The sequence below is a fragment of the Columba livia genome, chromosome 2, assembly GCF_036013475.1.
Source record: "Columba livia isolate bColLiv1 breed racing homer chromosome 2, bColLiv1.pat.W.v2, whole genome shotgun sequence".
Taxonomy (NCBI): Eukaryota; Metazoa; Chordata; class Aves; order Columbiformes; family Columbidae; genus Columba; species Columba livia.
Genome location: NC_088603.1, coordinates 84,036,788 through 84,057,251, shown reverse-complemented (window position 1 = coordinate 84,057,251; position 20,464 = coordinate 84,036,788). Strand labels below are relative to the sequence as shown.

At 42.8% G+C, this 20,464-nt stretch overlaps 1 protein-coding gene across 3 annotated transcripts in view; it reads left to right on the top strand.

The window, feature by feature from the left end:
• FBXL7 (F-box and leucine rich repeat protein 7) overlaps positions 1 to 6,032 on the top strand; it is a 187,683-nt gene extending 181,651 nt beyond the window's left edge. For all 3 annotated transcript variants that reach the window (XM_065052628.1, XM_065052627.1, XM_065052626.1), the window contains one exon: positions 2,924 to 6,032. In XM_065052628.1, the coding sequence (XP_064908700.1) occupies positions 2,924 to 3,660 (737 nt within the window). In that variant the 3' untranslated portion in view covers positions 3,661 to 6,032. The remainder of the gene's footprint in view (positions 1 to 2,923) is intronic.
• The last annotated feature ends 14,432 nt before the right edge of the window (positions 6,033 to 20,464 follow it).

Genomic DNA, 20,464 nt, shown 5'->3' with positions numbered 1-20,464 from the left:
TTTGCTGCATGCGCCTGCATATGAATTGAGGAAAATTGGTCTCCAGGGTCTTGTTTTGAGTCCACTTTTTTCATTTTGATGTGGGTAATTCTGGAGGATGTTTTGGAAGCAGGATTCCATTTTCCCCTCCTTCTGTCTGTAGTTAGGAGGACAGGCTTGCACCTACACGCAATTCTCAGGACTGAAGTGATTCGTTGGGTTGGTTTCATACTGAGCAAGAGAAGTTGGGTATATGTGCCGGGGGATAATGCTATACTTGTAGCTAGTTAATTAAAACCCAGTTCACAGTTGTACATCTAGTTGAATCCCTGTCCCCCTTGCACGGTTACTTGGCAGCAATAACGCACCAAAATCTTTAACATCAAATCCAGATGTTTGTATTAACTTTCAGAGTTTTCCACAATGTAAGTTCTGTCACTCTCTGCATCCACTTTGTGGGCAGGTCTGATATATCTCTAGAAACTGGTGGAGCTTGACTGCAAGTTATTATCTAACATGCTAGCCAACATTTTTTTTTCAATCTGTTTGGAAGTTTCTCCTCCCTTTTAAAAATCAGTTATACTTACTTGATGGAAAATACTGGTACAAGAGATTTGTTTTTACCTTTTTTATTATTGAGGACAGAAAAATTGTTGCAGACCCAGGAACCTGTCATTTTGCCTAAAAATCAGGCAGCTCTATATCAACATGGACTCTTTTTCTAGTGAAACCATTTTGAATATCCTACCCATGAAATATTTTACAGTGTAGCCAAAGCAACTAGACAAGGCAATGCTGAGCTTGTCAAAACAGTGATCACACACTGATGTATGTGACTCCAGCCCTGCTGTGAGACTTCTGACCTCTTCACTTTCTAATTATGATAATTAAAGCATTCCCCCTTATTGGGTCCTCAACAGACAGAACATTCTCCTCGGCCTTGTGGACTCTTCATTCTCACTTAGCCAGATTTTAAAATTGAGTTCTGGTCAGCATGTAAAATATCCAGACTGACTCCTCGATCCAGCAACCTCTTCAGGCAAATGCAATAGAGACAGCTATGTCAGGTCCAGCAGAACTCTGCCTAGGTGCCAGCTTCTTTTGTGGGAACCCAACTCAAGGCTGGAGACTCCTGCATTTTGTAGCAGCTACTCCAAAGAACATCTTAGAGGTGAAATTTTTCACCATTAGTATTGTACTGCTCCCCTTTAGAAATCACTTTGCATTATTGGGCATGTACATAACACTTACTTGAAGACATACATGTTTCCAAAGATTGCACCATAACATGGACAGATCTGCAACACGGCCTGAAGAGGAAATAGCAACATTCAGTTTTAAGATGTTGTTCATTGAACAAAGTGCTTTGCTTCAAGGTCCCAGAGCTTCTGCATGGCCTGTGGACAATTTGCCTATATTGCATTGTACGAGGCATAAGGTAAAATTTGCATCTCTTCAAATAAATGAGAAGCCTAAATTAAAAATCCAGCTGCAAATTCAAATGATGAATGTAGAAATCTTAATTGTAGGTGGCAAACTGTTTCAAGTCCATATCCCATACTTAGAGCATCTGTGTTATCTGGATTATCTCAAAAGGTTGTTTTCCCTTTTTGTTTTTAAGAACAGAAGCATATTCATAACTTCCACTAAGTGTCTGAATGAGAATCTGTTGTATAAAGTGGTATTGGTTTGAGTTATTGAAGATTTTGAGTTGGTCTCCATATATTGTCATGCTCTTTACTTCTAGACTACAGGATTTGTGCAGCATTTCTGATACACAGAGCTCTAAGGTCATCATCCTAGTGTTTCTAGCTTTTCATGGTTCACTTCATCCCCATTGCCCAGTGTTTCAGCAATACAGAAAAGCTCCTTTTACCCCTACCTGAGGGCACCTCTTTAGGCGTAAACTGAATAATTTGTCTGAGTAAGCATTTATGGCTAATGCTGTTGAGCCTTGGTCAGTAGCAGGTAGACCTTCCATTCTTCCTTGCAGCTGTTACCAGCTACACTAATGCAATGTGCCCAGCTGAACTTGGCACAGAGAATTTCCCTTCAGGAGCCCGAGACTGTCAGTTTGCAGGGCAGCAGAAACAGCACTTTCCAAAAAAAGTTTTAATTCCCTACCATGCACAGAGTGGGGTTACAAATGGGGGAAGTCTGTGAGCATGTTTTTCCCTTTAATCTAGGTCTTCATCTTTACATGCAAGGTCTGGTGTTTCTCTTCTACTCTAGTTACCTCCATTCATGGCCAGACTTTCTCACTTGAAGCAGTCCTTTTCTGCAACTGTCCATGTCCTCTCATGCTCCTACCAGTCTGTTGGCTTCTGCTGATTCACCCCATTCTTCTTAGGTTACCCAAATCTCCACTCTTCTGCAAGCACGTAGTCTTGCCATAGTTTTGCATCCTTCCCACATTGGAGGCTTGGGGCTGAATTCACATCTGTTTTCCAAATGCTTTTTGGAGGGTGGATGGGGTTTTTCTCTTTTATAATGTGGTTGGATGGTGAAAGAGCCTCTGATGTTGGTTTACAAACTCCACCAGTCAGCAGTGAGATTGCCTCTGCTCGAAAAACTGCGTCGGTTGTCATGTAGTACCACTTTCTCAAATTGTCACTGGGCTTATATTGCAGTAACAGATCATAAACTGTCCCTAGATAAACTGAGGACCATCAGTTTACATTTGGGATATGGACAGAATTGGTCTGTTGCTTTGCTGGTACTCAAAATCCCAAAGAAAGCTCACTGACTCCAGTGGAGTTTATTATTTCCTCTGCTGTGGGGACACATCACAACAAATCCAGACAAGTCAGCCAGGATGATTCTGCTCTTGCAACATGAAGGTATCTTCATCACATCCAGCATGCAATCTCATGCCCATCTTTCTGGTCTTGCTGTGTGATTTGTTTCCACTGCTTGCTTAACCTCGCTGTGTTTTTCCACCTAGGCTGCTCCAAAGTGACATGCATCAGTTTGACTCGCGAAGCCTCCATCAAGCTGTCTCCCTTACATGGGAAACAAATCTCCATTCGCTACTTGGACATGACAGACTGCTTCGTTCTGGAGGACGAAGGACTGCACACCATTGCCGCTCACTGCACTCAACTGACCCACCTGTACTTGCGCCGCTGTGTCCGCATCACCGACGAGGGTCTCCGCTACCTGATGATTTACTGCACGTCCATTAAGGAACTGAGCGTGAGTGACTGTCGCTTTGTCAGTGACTTCGGCATGCGGGAGATTGCCAAGCTGGAGTCACGCCTCCGCTACCTTAGCATCGCTCACTGCGGCCGGATCACGGACGTGGGCATCCGTTACATAGCCAAATACTGCAGCAAGCTGCGCTACCTCAATGCGCGGGGCTGCGAGGGCATCACGGACCATGGTGTGGAGTACCTCGCCAAAAATTGCACAAAACTCAAATCGCTAGATATTGGCAAGTGCCCTCTGGTCTCAGACACCGGCCTGGAGTTTCTAGCCCTCAACTGCTTCAACCTGAAGCGCCTGAGCCTGAAATCGTGTGAGAGCATCACTGGGCAGGGCCTGCAGATTGTAGCCGCCAACTGTTTCGACCTGCAGATGTTGAACGTGCAGGACTGTGATGTCTCTGTGGATGCTCTGCGGTTTGTTAAACGACACTGCAAGCGCTGTATTATAGAGCACACCAACCCTGCCTTCTTCTGAAAGGACATCCCACCCCTGTCATTCCAATGCAGTATTAAAAACACTGATGTATAAACACACACTCCCATATTCAGTAATGCTGTCTTTTCTGTAGCTCATGGGAGTCAGCTTTTATTGTATGTTGTGGGTGAGGGGGGTTTCTAGAGGACTGTTTTGTTTGCTTTTTGTATGATCACTTTTTAAGGTGCGGTGGGTCTCTGTGGAGAGATTGCCTTAATGCAAAAGCAATGAGTGCCCAGCGTCCCCACTGGGGTACCCTTTCCAAAACAGCCATGATCTTCTCCCAGGTTACAGTAGCTACCTCCAAAGGAAATAGCACATAATCTCTCCTTTGGAAATGCTACTAAGCTGTGTCAAATGCATTCGAATTCCAGCTGTGCTCATGAAGCTGACTATGCAATATGTGTCTGTGTTCCCCAACTTAGCCCAGTATGGCTGATACAGCATCCCCGTGTCTCCAAGTAGTTTCTCTTTGGTAGTCATCCATTGTAATCCCTCAGGAAATACTGGGTAATGTTCTTAAACATACTTGATTGAGGCAAAATAAGACCTGCTGGCCATTGCCAAGCACTCTGCTGGGTGAACCTGGAGATTGTGGCCATGCATGGATTCTTTTGGAAAGCCCAGCTCCAGGCCATTCGAGCATCATCACTACTTGCCTTCATTTCTGAATCCACCCTCTCCTGCATGTGTGGTACCACCCTCTGGCAGCAGATAGGGACTTCTGGCACTGATAAGTGGTGACATATTCACTCGAGTGAAGGAAAACAGATGAGATATTGGTGGCCTGGCAAAAGGAAAATTCAGCAAATCAGCCTGAGAAGCTGCTGTAATTCTGCAACAAGCTGAGACAGCACTGCAGTACACCGGGGACTCGGGGGCGTTGCGGGGCGGATGGCACAGAGCAGTCCCAATTGCTGTGCCGCATTGCTGTCACTGGAAAGTCTGTCCTTGTTCCTTCTCTGTGTCTCTTCAGCAGCCATGGTACCGCTGCTGTTGACACTCCCTGAGCAAACCAGGCATATGCGTTGAGGTAAATTCAGTATGTGCCTTAACACACATAGGAAGCCAACCCTTTCCTGTGGCCTTCCAGTTCAAAGGATAAAAGGCTGATCTTGAGACTTCGAAGCCTGATGTTAGATAACACCCTTGGGGACAGAGGAGCTTAGAGCGTTATCCACACTAGGTTTAGATTTTGTGAAACCTCGTCTGCGTGTGTTCCCTCAGGTTGGAGAAGCAGCTGCTGTTCAACAAGGAATTAAAGCACCAGCGTTTCCCTGTGTCACTGGGAGCCCCTTGTACTCTCATGGTCACTCTTGCTTGTGCAGGAGTGGTTTGGTGGTTCCCCCTTCTCACTGCCTCCTTCCCCGGAGCGTGTGGTCATTTCATGGTTACTCTCTTCACAGTTTTCTGGCAGCCGTTTCTCAACATTTTCACATGTAATACTCCGATCCAAAAGCCAGACACATTAAGGGTGATGATATTTTCAGTCAGGCCCCCTGCGCCTGACTGACAGGTGAATTCATATGTTCGGCTCAAATACTATAAATGTCTCGGTAGAGAACATAAGAAGGGAAGCACCATGTCTGGTTTTCATAAGCAGTAGTTCCATCATCTCCAGACAACACTAATAAAATCATTGATATGAAGTGAAAATCCAGATGCTCAAGAAAAAATACATAACTGCTGAGGAAATAGTTGTAGCGATGCTCTCTCAAATTACAAAAAAGCAATGGTTTGGACATGTCCCTGCAGAGGCAACTTGTCCTGCTGCTGCAAAAAGTCCTGTAACTTATGTATGTTCCTCCAATTTTGAGTTTCTTACCATACAGGATGTCATCAGCTCTGAATTATAAATCAGATTGTAGTAAAGCAAAGAAGGCCATGGAAAATGAATTTGTCATTGCTACTACTACTGGTCAGTGATTAATAAGGGGTGATACCATCCTTCGACCAGCTAATATCACTTTGGTTTTCCTTTCTGTATTTTTAAAATTAGAGATTCTTTTCCAGCAAGTAGTACAGTGTATTTTATCTGAACCAGCTATATACTCTCTGTTTATCCTTTATCTCAAAATGGCCCCAAGGACAGTTAAATGTTAAGCCCATTCCCGAGGATGATGGGATTTTGAGCCATTTGCACTCATGAAATATAAGGCCTCATTAGTAACATTTAACTGTTTATTAAAAAGAAAAAATTAAAAAAAAAAAAATAAAAAGAAGAAAAAGCTACTTTTCTGGCTATGCTAAATCGAGTGAATAGTGCTACATGATTTTAAGGTTTCTAATGTTTAAATTGGCCTGTACTGTACAAATCTCACTATAAAGCCTTAATTTGCTACCAAGAAATAAAGCAATATATTGGTAACTGATGAGCGTGCGTCATTGTTTGCACTGATTAACTTCTGGTGAAAAAGAAAATATTACATACTTGTAAAACTTTTCTTGAAAGGGAGGTAGGTGACTGAGCACATCAGCATGTCAGGTAGGTGGATGACTATATTAAGAAAGGAAAAAAAAATTGTTATAGATTGTGGCCTTGTCTATCTCTCTCTTTAAAATTTGGGTTTCCTCATATGCTGCTTCTTGACCCTGAAACAGAATCAGTAACTGAAGTGCAAGTAAAAGCAAAAATAGTATATAAAAAGCACATGTATAAAAACTTCAGGAGGGCCTCTAAATTGGCTTACAAGGCAAGTTAACATTTGACGTGAAAAGTAACATGGAATGACTGAAGTGGTAGAACACTTACTAGTGCAGCATTTCCTTCTAAATGCTCTGAAAAATCCACTCTGGGGGGCATTAGTGGAAAATGAATAAAGGTAGTTTTTCTAAGCCAAACGTTTTTAAGTATACAGTCTTACACGATCTGAGTTGGCATCTGAGACTACTACTTATTTCAAGAAAATTTGAATTTAACTTATTGATAGTTTGCCTGTTCTGACTTTTAACCATTTTCCTATGTCTGCTTGCAAAATTACACAACCAGAAAAGAAACCAAAATAGTGCACGTGGAGCTGAGTTTGCTGGAAGGGTTGCAACATGTGAGTGATGTGTCTTCATTCCAGTTTAAGGCTGGCAAAGGCTATAAAAGACAGAAATGAGCGAAAACATTGTTGATTCTTGTACCATAAAATCTGGGCTCAGACACTGAGGCTTCTTCTCTGCAATAGCATGTGGTGGTGTCATCAAAGCAGGCAGGGATGAATCACATCACTCAGGCTGGCATGTTGTTTATGTCTTCGGAATAACTTGTGTCCTATAGAGAGAGGTCTCTTAGAAAAGGCGCATCTGAACTGCTGTGCACTGTGATTATGACCAAAGCTCTGTCTCTAGGTATTCATCCTTCTCACTCCTTGGCTTTTGTAAAAATTTGAACGCTATTTCCCCCCGTAGCAGCATGAGATGGATGTGAAGTGCAACACTTTTACCTTTTTCAGCTATGCTCATCTGCCTTCCTACAAAAACAGCTTCTGTTGGGTGTCTTGGACTCAGAACTGTGGTCCAGACTGTAACCTTCAGTTGTGGCTTACGTGGTTTCTGAAAACTTCTAGTCTTTGAACTGGAAAGCTAGAAAGCTAGTAAAAAACCTAATTTTAGCACTAGGCTTGAAGCAGGTCCAAACTTTGATTAAAAAAAATAATATAGTGACCATTTGGACTGCAGACTGGCTGCCCTGCAGCTGCCAGTGTTAGACTAAAGGGGAAAAGTTCTCTGACAAGGGTTGGTGCATGTCTTCTCTTCTCCCTGTGTTCCCCAGGAAAGTAACCTGCCCTCAGCTTTTAAAACTTCTGTAATTTTAGCTATTTTTGCTGAAACTTCCCACACTGGGCTCTGAAAATGTTAGTTGAAATGGTTCATCTGGTTCTGTAAATAAAGCTAGGAAGGAATGTCATTTTGTTCATGTTAAACTCCTGGTGACCTTTCCTTTGAAAATGGTTCATTGCTCTTCATCTCCTCTAAGGCCTTCAGAGTGAAAGTGTGAGCCTTGCCAGGCGGTCAGCTTTGGGACAAGGATACGTCTTACTGATCTCCCAGTTACAATTCACCCAAATTTAGCTACGTTGCGTGTCTCTGAACATCTCCAACTCCACGACCAGGGAGAAAGGGGCATGCTCGGATCTTTCGGAGCTTGTTGTCTGGCAAGGCTGAGATTTGGCGAAGCTAAGAGGCGTTTATCGCTCTGGCAGCAAAAAGGAGGAAATGACCTGAATTATATGGGAGCTGCCTGGAAAGTCAGGGCAGGGTTGAAAGATGGGGTTTGGAGAACTGGGACAAGAAGGTTGAAGGAAATTTCCTGGGCCAGGGGGACTGGGACTGAGATGAGAAAAAATTGAACGATTTTCAGCAAAGAAACTGGGATTGGGGTCCGGAGATGTGACTTCGTATGATTTGTTGAACAGGGAGAGTCAGGCCAGAGAAAGTGTAAGTACTAAAGAGTGAAGTTTGGGGCAGGAGCTGGAATGTGAAGAAAATGGTCTGAATATCATGCAAATACAGTACACTCGCCCCAGGGAAGGCTCTGAGAAAGCCTGATAAACTTTCTGTTAGGATATGTCCAATTTGAAACAGCCTTCATAAATTAAATAACAATTTTGCATTTAGTGCATCCAATATTTACCATTTCGTATCTTTTGTGAAGCTGGAGAATCTTTACAGTCTGATCTTTTGCTTTTACCAGCAAACACACGCTGAGGCCATAGGCATTGTCAGCCTCGGTGTCTGGTCCATGCCCGTACACCTTTGCACAAGGTCATCTGTCGAGAAGAGCAAGGCCAGGCAGGTTTGTAAAATCTGTTCTTCCTTTTGCATTGTATTTCAGCAACTCCAGCTGTTCTGTTTTGCTAAGGTGCAGGCGTCAGTGTGGAGCCAAATTCGTGGCCTTTTGATGGCTGTTAAAGGGCATAAAAATAACAGGTTCAAGTTTCTGCCAGGCAGTAGACATCAAAATTAGAACTTGGCTTAACAAAAACGCGGTTAACTGAACTGTATTACTGCATGCTGTTAAGCAGACTAAATAAGTTTTCTCTGTAAAATAGCTGAGGGATATTTGTTTTCATGCACCCCTGCTGTACAGCTATACACTTCAGAGCAGGTTTTCCCTCTATTTTTATCTTCTGTGATAACTGGGCAGAAATGTCAGGTCATTTTTCCCTTGTCCTCTGGATGATCATAGAGGCTCGTCAGAGATTTAAACTAGTTAATGGAAACCTTTTCCAAGTAGGCTCTGCTAATACAAATTTAGGAAAATATTATGAGTGCAACAATCCAGTTGGCCATAGATATGTCAAATTAAGCCATTATAAATATAAAAGTTACTAAACAGGCACCAGAGAGAGAACCAGAGGGACCAGAAGGGGGAGATCTTTTTATTATTTTTTTTAAAGAGCTTTTATAAATGACCCTGATACTTTTAATGCAGAACAGAAATCTTGACTGTTCTTCTAGCACTAAAGATACTGTGTTCTTTGGGTTAAAATAGATTAGTATTCCTTTGTTTTTTAAAGAAACATTGCATGCTCACATTGCAAGCTCACATAAATGACAGAGTTGGAAAAAGTAATCTTAAAAAGATGAGAGAGAATGCAAAGAGGGATTTTTGTCAAAAAGAATGAATATTTTTAACAGTTTCATGTTGCATTGTCTGTCTTTGATGGCTCTTAAAATATTTTTTTAAATCAAATAAATGGCCATTCTTGAGAAGTTTCTGTTTTTCCTTGAATATATTCCACTCACACAATGACTTTAGTAGATAAACATCAGAGCTTTAGAAAACCTGGATTTAGAATCACAGAATCATAGAATCGTTGGGGCTGGAAGGAACCCTCAAAGCTCATCTCATCCAGCCCCCTGCCATGAGCAGGGACACCTTCAGCTAGATCAGGTTGCTCAGAGCCCCATCCAGCCTGGCCTGGAATGTCTCCAGGGATGGGGCATCTACCACCCCTCTGGGCAACCTGGGCCGGTGTTTCACCACCTGCATTGTAAAAATTTCTTCCTCACATCTAGCCTGAATTTCTAGATATTAAAATAAGTGTAGCTAATTTATCATTTATAATTTGCCTAATCAAGCATTTTCACACCTATATCACTTGTCATACAAAGGATATATCCTAAGCTTTTATCAGGACAACTGAAAAAGTATTTCTATAAATCTATTAATAACAAATGATATTTTTCTGATGATACACAAATTTTGCTCTAGTTGTCTATTCCTAGTCTGTTGTACCCTGTGAAAATACTTTGAATAACACAACTCACTTCTGGTCTTCAGTTACACTGTATTTGTCATGTGTCTCATGAGATGTTACGGCTGTTGATGTGTCTTTTGTGACATGACACTGAAGAGTGGCTACCTGCATTTCAACATGGGAATAGAATTGCCTCATGCACGATGTATGTGACACACAACAACTGTCAGAGCTCAGAACTCATGTGCGACTGGCTGCTGGGGGCCTGAAAATACCCATCCACAGTAGTCTCAATACTTTTGTAGGGATTCATTCCTTAACTGCATGGAGCATCTTCCACTGTACTGGGCATAAATTAGAGCTTGTTCCCGTAACTTCAACACCTGCTTTGGTAGAGGTAGGAGCGAGACAACCTTTTCTCCTTACTGTCCTTCCCTTTTCTGCCCTCAGAGAGTTATTCAGGCTCCTGTGAGAGCCTGAGGTATTCTGCCTATGTAGTCATGGATAATACAAATAATTAATATTTATTAATATGACAGGTAAGACCATTCACTTGGCAGGCCAGGTGGGGTGATCACTGCAAGTCAGTTACCACTCAGTGGCCAAATCTTGCTCATGTTACTCAGTGTAGGTGGAAAGCCCATGCATGAACAGCAGTAAATATGATGCTTTCCAATGCTTGTTCTTACAGTATAAAAAAATCACTTGATTTCTTCAACCTGAAGAGACTAAGAGGGGACCTCATCGTGGCTACAGCTTCCTCACAAGGGGAGGAGGAGTGGCAGGGTCTGATCTCTTCTCTCTGGTGACCAACAATAGAACCCAAGGGAATGGCAGGAAGATGTGCCAGGGGAGGTTTAGGCTGGACATTAGGAAAAGGTTCTTCTCCCAGAGGGTGGTGGAGCACTGGAACAGGCTCCCCAGGGAGGCAGTCACAGCCCCAAGCCTGGCAGTGTTCAAGAAGAGACTGGACAACACCCTCAGACACACGGTGTGAACTGTGGGGTTGTCCTATGCAGGGACAGGAGTTGGACTTGATGATCCTTGTGGGTCCCCTCCAACTCAGGACATTCTATGGTTCTATGATTCTATATGTAAAACTACAAGATGAATCACCTGGGGTTGGGGAGGGGGAAGGGGCAGTCCACATAATCAAACAGTAAAAAACTCTTTGTTAAAGTAGCATAGTGGAAAATCCGGTATATGTCTATCATGAGCCACAATGGTGTTCACTGATTGGCAGTATAAGGCTGAGCTGCTGGTGACTTTTAAGAACACAGCAGGTGGTCCCTCAGTGGCGCAGCTTGGGCAGCACCAGGTTGGGTTTTTTTTTCTCTCTGATGTATTGTATTCCTGTACCTGCACCACTGTGGTGGGACAAGCTGTGCTTTCCAGAGCCCAGAAGGAAGGGAAAGCTCAGGCAAGCGAGGAAGTGGCTGGTGCATGACAGTGACAGGAGCTGTGCAGCTGGGAAAGGGAAGGAGTGGGGAGGCACTTCAGCTGTCGGCACAGAGGGGTGAAATACAGCTGCCTGACATGGCCTGCAATGGAAAACCTGGGAAGGGTTTTGCAGCAGCATGTTCTTCCTGCAGTGGCATCACAGACTCTGTGTGGTTGTGTGTGCAGGGGGACCTGAAGACTTAAAGCAAGGAGCCCACTGCCAACATATCATCAAAGGAGAGGGAGAATAAATGCTGTCTTTTGTGGTAGAGCTGGGTCTGAGAAGGAGAGAAGCTCTGGCCAGTTGAGATGCCTTGGGGAATGCCAGGCCTCATGTCAGGTGTTCGGCAGCTTGGATAACTTTAATTTAAATGCCATTTGTTAGAAGCTGGAGTTGCAAAAGACTGGAACACTTGTTTGATGCGCTGCAGCCAGGTGAGGGATCCATGCTTCAGGGGCTGTTAAAGCCCTGTCCTAAGCCAAGGAGAGGGGAGAAAAGTGGTCAGGGGCTCCTCTTAAAAACATGAGGTTTGCTGCAGAGTCTCCCCGGGCATCAAGACAGGCCTGATTTTCTCCAAAGAGTTTGCACTGTGCAGGGACTCATGGAGCTCTGAGAACGCAGAGGTGATCATGTCCCAATAACCTGAGGAGAGGTTGTTGAAGATGCCACACAGGCATATGCTAAGAGACTCCAGGCACTCCAGCTTATTTTTGGAAAGAGAAAAGGGTTGGATTTGTTGGGGTTTTCTGTTGGTTTGGGTTTTTTTAAGTGACAGTCTTTTAGAGTTGCTTGGTATTTACCATCTGTAGGGGAAGCTCATCCAAAAACACTGTGAGACTGGCTTATCTTCAGATCACAGGGGTGTCTGATTTCTGAACACTGATGTACTTTTTTCATAAGGCAAATTGATGAGGGCACAAGAGAGCTTTGCAGCATGAACTCTGGAGCCCACTGACCTCTGGCAGGTTAAATTTGAAAGCATGATAAAGCAGCGTCCCCTTCCCCTGCCAAAAAAATAAGAAAAAGGAAGGGAAAATTGCATCAAAATGCCCAATAAAGAGAGTAAAGGAATTCAGGGCTGAAAGCTGAACTGCAAATGGTAATATGCAATCTCTTGCTTAAAATATATTTTCTCCCTCAGGAGTCAGACATGGTCATGTGAAGCTAGAGAGTAAATTGAAAGCGATCATAAAGGTTACATGTAGTGACCACGTGGGTAAATATGGCAGTAGGGAGGAATTAACACAGCTTTACTACAAGAAATCCTCCCATGGGGTCAACAAATACATGGGGGCACCTGTCAGGCTGGGGTGCTGGAGGCACCAGGAAAGGTTCAAGGACGGCTTCTGTGTCTAGCACCACAGTGTGGGCTAGGATGCTGCTTCTGGAAAAGAGATAACTATGATGGGATGTGATGGTGCCATGGCTTAACCCAAGCTAGCAATATAACTGTGACAGCTGCTTTCTCACTCCCCCCTCTCTCATCCCCATATAGGGAAAAGAATTGAAAGGCAAGAGAGAAACTTGTGCATTGAGATAAACACAGTTTAGTAAAAGAACAAAATAACACTAATATACTACTACTATATATAAGATGGAAAATAGAATCTAAAATAAAATATACTCAATGCGATTCCTCATGAGCCCTGTTCACACCGAGCAGCCAGTCCCACGAAGAAGCACCAGGTCCCGAACAGCCGGTCTCAGAGAGAGAAAAATGCAGAAAGGCCCAGAGGCCCCTGCAAAATGGGAGGATGGCAAAAGGCCAAACTAGAACAAGTCTCTGTTCCTGTTCATCCCAACTCTGTCCCTAGCCAGAAGATCCCAACTCTCCGTAAATATGAAGCACGACACTAATGGGATGGAATACTCTTATTGCTCAGTCTGGATGTCAGTCAAGCTCTGCCCCATCCATGCCCCCCTTCCCAGCTGCTTCACACCTGTGGGCTGAATGCTCTGAGACCTTGGCTTCTCAGATAACGACAGTTTAAAACTTTAATTCTGTCCCAGGCTGTTGTCTTCTTGTTCTCGAACTAAATCCAAGCAACGACCATGCTAGCTATGAAAATAAAAAGGTTTCTAACTGCATGAAGGAAAATTAACTCATTTTTAACCAAACCAACACAGATGGGTATGACAAAGATCACTGAATCATGGACAGCTTAAGGGATGAAGGGACTGACTACTAGTGAAAAAAAAGAAAATAGTATGGGGGCACTAAGTGAAGCAAGCAAGTAATGGATCAATAGCAAATTAGTTATGTGTTTGCCTGGTGTTAAAGCCTTGGACTTTTGTCACAGGGTGATGCGGATGCTTAATGTTCAGCCCAGTTAAGAAGAGACTGGACAAGTTTGTGGAGGAGAAGCCTGTGTGCAGCTATTAAATACATCTGGCTCACAAAATGCCCGAGGCACGAAGTGTTGGAGGCTGGCAGGTTATGCTGGGAAAATACGCTTGCTCTATTCTTATGCTTCTCTCTAGGCATCTGGGTTTTGGCTAATGTCAGACAGACTGTTCAGCTACATGGACCTTTTGTCAGCAGCTCTGTTCATATTTTGATATTTGTCTCAGCTGATCCCTGACACAGAGCACACCCTCACTTTTTGCTTGCAATGCTGTTAGTCAGAATTGCTCAAAGTCCTCCAAATTAAATATATTTTGGCACCCACTTTTCTAAAATACTTGTGTTCTGGTATGCAAACCCCAAACTTGTTGGGAGCCAATATCCCCATCTATTGACTCTCATAGGAGCAGGCACTTGAAATTTTGCTACAGGCTTGGTACCCTGCATATTTATGGCCTGTTGCTGCAGGCCTGCAACAAAACCACCTCTGTATTTGGAAGAAGGACCAGGGAAAGGAGAGCTTTTTGTGCTCCTTCAGACCCCTGCAGGTCAGTAAGCTAGTCATGGAGACACACTGCTTTTTCAGGTCCCCCTCGCTTCTCTCATCTACAGGGAGAATTTGGGAAACCAAGAAACCTCTCGATTTCTTTAAGATGGCTGTGCTGCATCTCTGTAATCAACATCAGATTTTGCCTGTATCCTCTGCTCAGCCAAAGAAGTTCAAGCATCTCTGCTTGTCTTTATTAATTTTTAAAAGGACCTGCCAGTTGTGACAATTTCAGACACAAGAGGCTGTATAAGGGCTCAGTCAAGCAATCAGCAGTATCCAAACAACTGGTTCTGATGCTTGACATCAAAATTTAATCTCATTTATATGCCTGGAAGCCAGAGCACGACCAGTGAACAAAGACTTGGTGCAAACTGTACAGTCACTAAGTGGCAGTGCGTGGGGGTGTGATTCCCAGGCTCATCTGGAGGAGGCAGAAATGCTGTCCAAATCGGCCATGCGAAGTCCCTCCTCTCCTGCTTCAAACCCTTTGCCTGGTCTGGCCCTGGGCCCACACAAATACCCAAACACAGGGAGGAATATAAACTCGCAAGGGTCTCAGCTTTCATAATATGACTAAGTTGTTTTGATTTAAATGTGCTTGTCTTGCCAAGATTGGAAAAAATGAGTCCATTCTCTTCACGGCTGGATGTCAAAGTACACCCAGGTTTTCAGACAAGTGCCCCAAATGCTCTCACTTAAGTGAATGACTAGACCAAGTCTTGAGTGTTGCAGAACTTAACACTTTCTTGAATATTGTTGTTAGCGAAAACTGAAGAAAAGTAGGAAAAGTAAGACCATTATCAACTTAAGTTAAACTAGAGCTAAAAAGATAGGGAATCATGTCTTTTTTTACCATTCCCTTCTGAGGCCAGCAGACATGTTTGTTTGTTCAGGGTGTTGCTCTGTAGGCTTCAGAGCACAGCAGTGCCTGGAAGCAAAGAGAGAGGAGAGAACGATGGATGGTAAACCGAAAAATTGGGGAAAAAAAGGTGCATACAGAATTACTGTGCTGACCTTGGAGTACTGAGACACTATTTGAAAAGCTCCTGGACTTTGCTTAATTTTTTCCACAGAATTTGCTTACAGACCTGCAATATTTCATGTGTTCAAGAGCTTTGCTCTATTTGCCCTTTCATGCGCAATACATGGATAAGAGGTAGAAACAACACTGTCGATGTCCAAACATATTCTGGATCTTCTCTAGGGTCTTTGGTAGCTACTCCTTGCTGCATAATCTCAGCCTGCCTTTTTAGTTAGTTTGTTTGTTTGTTTGTTTAACAAGATGTTCTTCCTGGAATACACTTGCAACTTAATATAGACTAATATTGAGGAAAATCATAGCAGTTTAGATCAGCAGCTTGCAGGGAGACTTGTCACTGTGAAAGAATCCACACATTTGTGAATTCCTGGCACATTTGCAGGTCTACATTTATTCCTTATTAGAGCCAGAGTTTCAGGAAAAGTGTTAGACCAAAGACTCAATTTAGTTGTCAAAACACAGGTATTGGCTGCCATTAGAGATCCACAAGGGTATCCGAGACATCCACAGAAGGCTGGCAATGATGAGACAGTTCCCAAGGAAGACTTCTCCCCTTCTGCATACACAGAGGGAAGCCAGGCAGATGCCACCAGCCACCATCTCAAATTACTTTTGCTGTCCTTACTTAGGCAAACATGCTTCCAAAAGTTACAGGGAAGATATTAGTGGTTAAGGTCAGATAGGCTTTTCACTGGGCCACAAACACACAAAAAACAAACCACAAGTGATTGACTATGCAGTCAAGTATAGAAATTACTGTCATGTGAGGGTATGATCATATTGTAATGCTTGTAATGCTGGCTGCCACAATTTTTGTGCAAATATTTGTTCTTGGAGAAAGGACAATTCAGGCTTCCTTTTAAAAACTGAAATGTTTCTAAAGTTTTAAAAAAAAAAAAAAAAAAAAGAAAAAGAAAAAAAGTCAGACATCTTAGCTCTTACTGCCTGGGCTTCGCTGAAGGTCTCTGGGCCCTTCTCAGGAATCTGAGGGATGAAGTCATCTCAACTGCAACACTGACTCCATCCCTGGCTGAAGGGGAAGGGATGTTGGGTCACAGTCTAGGAATTGCAGAGGACATCCTAACACCTAGAACAGCTGTGAGGATGTGGCTCTGTTCTGCTTTCGGTTCTGCTATTTAGACGCTGAAGAAACAGCACCTCAGGTTGGGCCGGAGTCATCGGACCTGGTTGCACTGTCCAAGGGCACTGCTAGGGATGGCCTGTCCAGCAAGACCTGTGCGGCTTGGCTGACTTTTGTCCTTGAGCCCCCGACCCAGAGAGTCCGAACTCATCCCCTAACTGGGGACTTCTGCACAGCCAACTCCAGGAGGTCTGTGTCCCCATCTTCCTCCCTGTCCTCCTCCACACATCTGAGGTGCGAGCACCAAGCAGAGGCAGGGAGGCATGAAGACCTGAAGCCCAGCTGAGTTTTTTGAAGCAGGGACTCCAGGACTGCCAACAGCTGCACAGCATCTGCTTGCGGAATACCTGGAAGCTTGCAGATATTGCAAGCGTTGTCCTGGGTTTCTTTTCCTGCATTATCTTCTACAAGCTAATGACAATTGGCACTGCTGCGCATTTTTCAGCACTAAATAACTTGCTATTAAATAGTCTGTTTGTTCTGGTTTTTTTGTTCCCTAGGTATTTTTGCTTTGTTTCTTCCTTCCCCCTACTCCATCTTTCCTGCTTCTGCAGTGACTTTCACACCTTATCTTCTTCTTTTTGATTTAAAATCAGATGCCCTGAAGGTCTCTCAGAAATCCTTCACATTTTTACTTTTCCATCACAAGGCCACACTAGGAAGATTTTACCATAAACCATTAACTGCATGTAAAAAGGAGGAGCTAGAACTTTATTTCCCATAATTTCAGACTATTAAAAGCTGAAAGCTATCCCCCAAATGTTTTGGGTTTGTTGTTTGTTTTTTTTTTCCAGTAGCTACAACAGTTGATAGATCCTTTGCAAATAAAGGTTGGTTTGTGAGAAAAATCTGACAACTGGTGACAGCATGAATTTAACTTATTTTTCTGTAAAACAGTCATCCTGGATCATTACCCAAGGTGAATGATTCATATGAAAATGATAAATGTTTATGCTGAATACTGGTGTTTGTGATACTCATTAAAGGCAATATCAGCTCTTGTTGCTAAGCAACAGTGCTATTTAAATAAAAAAGTATGGATACCTTTTGAATCCTCATAACATGCAGAAAGATTATCCTGTTTTATTTTGTAAGAAGGAGGTGTTAATGGGTTTATTCTGCAGAGAAAATTTCCCTTCTCTCCTTCTTCATCCTTTCTAATAAGATTAAATTCTCTTAAAGAACAAGGTGATCTAATTTCTGTTTCACTTAAGTAGTAGATGTTGTCCTAGATAAAGCCATGTATAATCGCAACAGTGTTAGATTAAAAGCTATGGCTCCTATAACAGTCCATTCTCATATTGGGCAGTTTAAATCACTAGTAAAAACCACGTCAGCCATGACAAGATACCTTATATTTAAAATATCAAATTATACAAGTGTCAAATAGAAAATATAATAAATACAAGAGGTATTCTGGGTGTATGGTTCCTAAGTGTTCCTGTCAATCTTGAAAATTACATTCTACAGTTTATATGTCCCTTATCTTGCAAAGTCGGACTGAGGGCCTTCTGGTGCCTGCATCTTGCTGAGAAAGCCAGAACCTCTAAGAGCAAGGGAGACTTCTTCCAAAAACCTGCTGTCTGGAGACTGTGGTCCTTGAGCAGGTCTTTGCAGTCTGAACAACCTTTCCTTGGCTGATGATGTGTTGGCATGCAGTGATTCATTTGAATTCTTCATTTCTTGAAGAAAAGGAGTACGTGGGTTTTGTCAGATTCCTTCAAGACAAGGTTCAGGTGAGAACCTGGGTGTTTCAGTTCCAAATATGAGGAGTTTGTATTTCTGTATAATAAATAACTTCATATTTTTGTAGCATCACATGAAGTTTCACAATTGTGGGTGCTTCGACTTCATTGCTCACCCAGTGTGAAAGTAAGTTGTATATTCAGTACATGTATTTATCTTCATCGTATTTTCTGAGTAGTGTGTCGTGGTTGAGACGGACTAACGACATAGACCAAGTTCTTCCAGCATGAAAGTAGTAGATGCCATTTATTGCCACAAGTGCATTTTTATACAGTTTTACCAATTCATGTGTCTCTTCACTATTGGTTACAGGTTACAGCAGTAACATCTCATTGGCTATTTTTGCTATCATCAATGTTACTCTTCTACTCCCTTCTCTCTCACAGGTACATCCTTAACATCTCTGGATACTCCTTTACTCCCATCTTTCTCATGGGTAACCCTTCATATCTTCAAGGCTAGTTTCTGTTCCCATGCCCTCCGTCAGGGAATCCACGGACCCACCGTAGTCCCCCACAGTAGTGACATTAGCTGATGTCACAGCTCTTGATTTTCCTGGAATGCTGTTATGTTTCCTCATTGCCTGACCAGATTAAAAATACAGAGGACCCTCTTATGCTGAGACATGTAGTTATTTCTTGGCCTAATATTATTGATAACATCTGTCTCAGTACTGTAATCGAGTTCTCTTTGTTTGGCAGGCAAGATATGTGGTGCTTCAGGATCAAAAATACTGCTGGGTTTGTTCTTGAAAAAGATTTTTTTTTTAGATGAAACTATTTAATTCCCAGTGAATTGTGAAATGAGATCAGTTTCACTGACACAGAACCAAAATATTTTCAAAACAACGCCAAAACTTTTTTTTAAATGCTGGGCTTTTCATTTTGTGTTGGATAAAACCTGGTTTATATTCCCATCCTTCCCAGTTTGACCTCCCTCCTGACCAACCTGACCAGCCTCCCTCCAAAAACGTCTTCATTCACTATTCGAATGAAAATATTTTAAAACAATTCAATGAAATGATAGCAGCTTCCAAATAAAACATTTGGAGTTCATAAACACATATCATTTTACTAGGTTTAGCATGATTCATTTGGATGTATAGCTCTTCTCTGCAAACACTTTTAAAATTGTTTTCTCCCAGTTCAGGATAAAACAAAATTTGAAACCTGCAGTGTTCTAGGGGAAAATGGCATTTGCAGATTTCTGTTGACTCTTTCCAGGTTGCTTTCCATGCTCAACCACTGACCGTTCCTTTTGTATGGATGGCAAACTATAACCCACACCTCACGTCTGCAAGTACAGAAAGATTCATTAATGTGTCTTACAGAAAGGTCAAGTGCTCATTGGCCTGATTAGTCAGAAGCAACAATAGGAAAAGGGATCAAATCTCTATAAGATTTTACAGGTTCCTGCAGAATAGGATCTTTTCCTGGTGAGGAGATAAAAAAAATAATCAACAAACAAAAACACTGTTACTTGACAACTCTGCTTCCACACTTTTAATATCTTTTCAGCTTTCCCTGTGACCCTGATCCCCTGCTAGGCCAGCAGTGAGCTGCCAGTCTCACTCTACACTCACCCACCATCCTGGCTTCTCCTGGAATTTGCTAATATAACCAGCTCACTTAATATAAATCTCCCGGAATGAAAAAAAAATAAAATAAAATAAAATAAAAAAGACAATCTGATAAGACAGAGAGAACGAGCAGCTGAAACCCGACTCCGTGGCAGACAGACTTTCCCCGGAATGCGGTTCAGCCAACACGCAGGACAGCTGCACTGCCGCTTGCTTGAGCACGGGCTCCATCTGCGGGAAAAGGACCAGCATCCTCGCTGAGGAGATGTTACATTCTTGTATACAACAGAGGGGAAAGCCCTCCAGGTTTCTCCTTCTCCAAATGCAGTGTGAATCGCTGTTCTGCTGAAATGCATTGCCTGCAAAACCCACAGAGAAAAATCAGCTTTCTGTATTCATGTTCCAATAGCAAACTGATGGGTGAGGGTTTGCTTTTTCTGATGTTATTACAGATTTAGGGCTTGCCTGGAACCAGTACTCATACAAGTTGTCTGAGCTTTTCATACATGAGAGCAAACTGGGAACACTCCTGTAAGTGGCTTTGGGGGTGTGTGTGTGTGTGCATGTGCATGTGTGTGAGTGTATGCATGCTGCTCCCCCTCCAACCACGTTCCCACTCTGTTTTTGTTTTGGGTTTTGTTTGTTTGTTTGTTTTTTAAGTTTGCTGTTTTCATACACACAAAGCATGGGTATTTACCATTGTACCTGAGAGAAGGAACGTGTCCCCTTGCCATGACCAAGTCTGCCCAATGTCACTCAGCAGCAGCAGCAGC